At 38.8% G+C, this 1,646-nt stretch overlaps 1 protein-coding gene across 1 annotated transcript; it reads right to left on the bottom strand.

Moving 5' to 3' along the window:
* Positions 1-43: 43 nt before the first annotated feature.
* LOC111785742 lies at positions 44-1,261 on the bottom strand (the record flags this gene model as incomplete). Its single annotated transcript, XM_023666135.1, has 4 exons — positions 974-1,261; positions 420-642; positions 261-352; positions 44-179 (listed from the first exon to the last, which is right to left on the bottom strand). Coding segments are annotated over exons 1-4 (608 nt in total), but the record flags the coding sequence as incomplete, so codon positions are not given.
* Positions 1,262-1,646: the final 385 nt, after the last annotated feature.

Here is a 1,646-nt window from a genome sequence, read left to right as displayed (position 1 = left end):
GGCAGAGTAAAAGAAGAAATCCCAATATCAGTAATGACATTACCTTCCTACAGCATGTAGTAGTTCTGCCAAATCAATCCTCATCTTCTCCATCTCGCTGTCATCTAAAGCCATATAATTTGAATCCTCTATAATCTGCAAAGCTCTTCTATATAAGGTAATAGCTTCGTCTGCTTCCCCTGTGGAAAAGCGGGAGAACATTCAGCAAATGAACAATCTTGCTGGTGTTCGAAAGATGACACAAGTATACACAAAATTACCTCTTGCACACTTCGCATTAGCCAGAGAATACATAGCCATTCCAACTTTTCCATCTTTCTCTCCATATAACTTTTTGTATATGTTCATAATCCTATATAGAACCATAAAAGTAAGTGAATAGTTTGAAGCAAAGAGGGAGAGACGGCGAGAGATCGTACCTAGCAAAACAAGTTTCGGCATCCTTGCCTTTTCCTTCTTTGAGCAAAAGGTTGCCCAGACTAAATAAAGGTATAACCAAATCCTCGTCCTCAAAGCCTCTGGTTGATTCCAAAATTGAAATTGCACGATGGTAACACTCTACTGCTTTGGTAGTTCTTCCATTGGTACCAAGAACTTTGGCCATCCCTAAAATTGGAGTGATGAGAAAGCTACTGTCTTGGCCTGCAAAGGACTCATTGTAAGAAGATTTAAATAGGAATATAAAAACTAGTGAAAAACATGATAAAGTCCACCAAAGTTTATTTTTCTTCTTTATGAGATCATCAAGAGAACCTTATTTAAGGTGGTGAGACATTATTAACAATTGGAAGGTTTTGCTTTTGTAGCTTTTAGGCACGGGTACTCTCTACCCGGCCCCAAGGTTGCTTTTGTAGCTATTAAGGAGGCTATAGATGTATTAAATCAGAAAAATAAATTGAAACAGGAGAACTTGAGCAAAATCATTAAAGCATTAGATCGACAATTAAATAAGTGTCCCCAAAATCTTCCGTACCACTTTTCTTCTCTATGATGTCAATAGCCCTTTTGTACGCAGACACTGATTTCTCTAACTTTTTTAAAGTTGAGTACATGCTCCCCATATGCAGAAGCACTGAATCCAGAAAAGGTTCACTGTCCTTCAGACTGTCAACAATGCTGTTCAACTGCATATATGAAAATTAATCAGAAGAAGGAAACAAGAAGAGAATCAAGTTACTCAGGAGAAAATTGAAGGGAGTCCAGAAGATTGACCAGTTGAAACTTTGGCTGTATAAGTATGGAATACTTTTGGAGCGTAAGAATAGTAAACATTAAAAGCTACCTCTTTATTACTCCAAAATCAGCTAAAAAAATGTGAATGCATTGCTAGATGACCATGTGTGCTTGCCTTGAGCAAGAATAAGACCCAGACATACTCATATAATTTTTGAAACAGAATTAAAATGCCATCGAGAGGAAAGGAATTGCTGAGTCCTATTGTCACAACCCAAGCCCACTGCTAGCAGATATTGTCCTCTTTGGACTTTCCCTTTCGAAATTNCACTCTTGTAAAGAATGTTTCGTTCCCCTCTCCAACCAATGTGGGATCTCACAATCCACCCCCTTTGGGACCCAGTGTCCTCGCTGACAGTCATTCCTCTCTCGAATCGATGTTGGATCTCACACCTATACATGCGCATGGTCTC

The sequence above is a fragment of the Cucurbita pepo genome, unplaced genomic scaffold, assembly GCF_002806865.2.
Source record: "Cucurbita pepo subsp. pepo cultivar mu-cu-16 unplaced genomic scaffold, ASM280686v2 Cp4.1_scaffold000700, whole genome shotgun sequence".
NCBI classification, from domain to species: domain Eukaryota; kingdom Viridiplantae; phylum Streptophyta; class Magnoliopsida; order Cucurbitales; family Cucurbitaceae; genus Cucurbita; species Cucurbita pepo.
The sequence above is the reverse complement of the archived record's forward strand: the minus strand, read 5'-3'. Positions and strand labels throughout refer to the sequence as shown.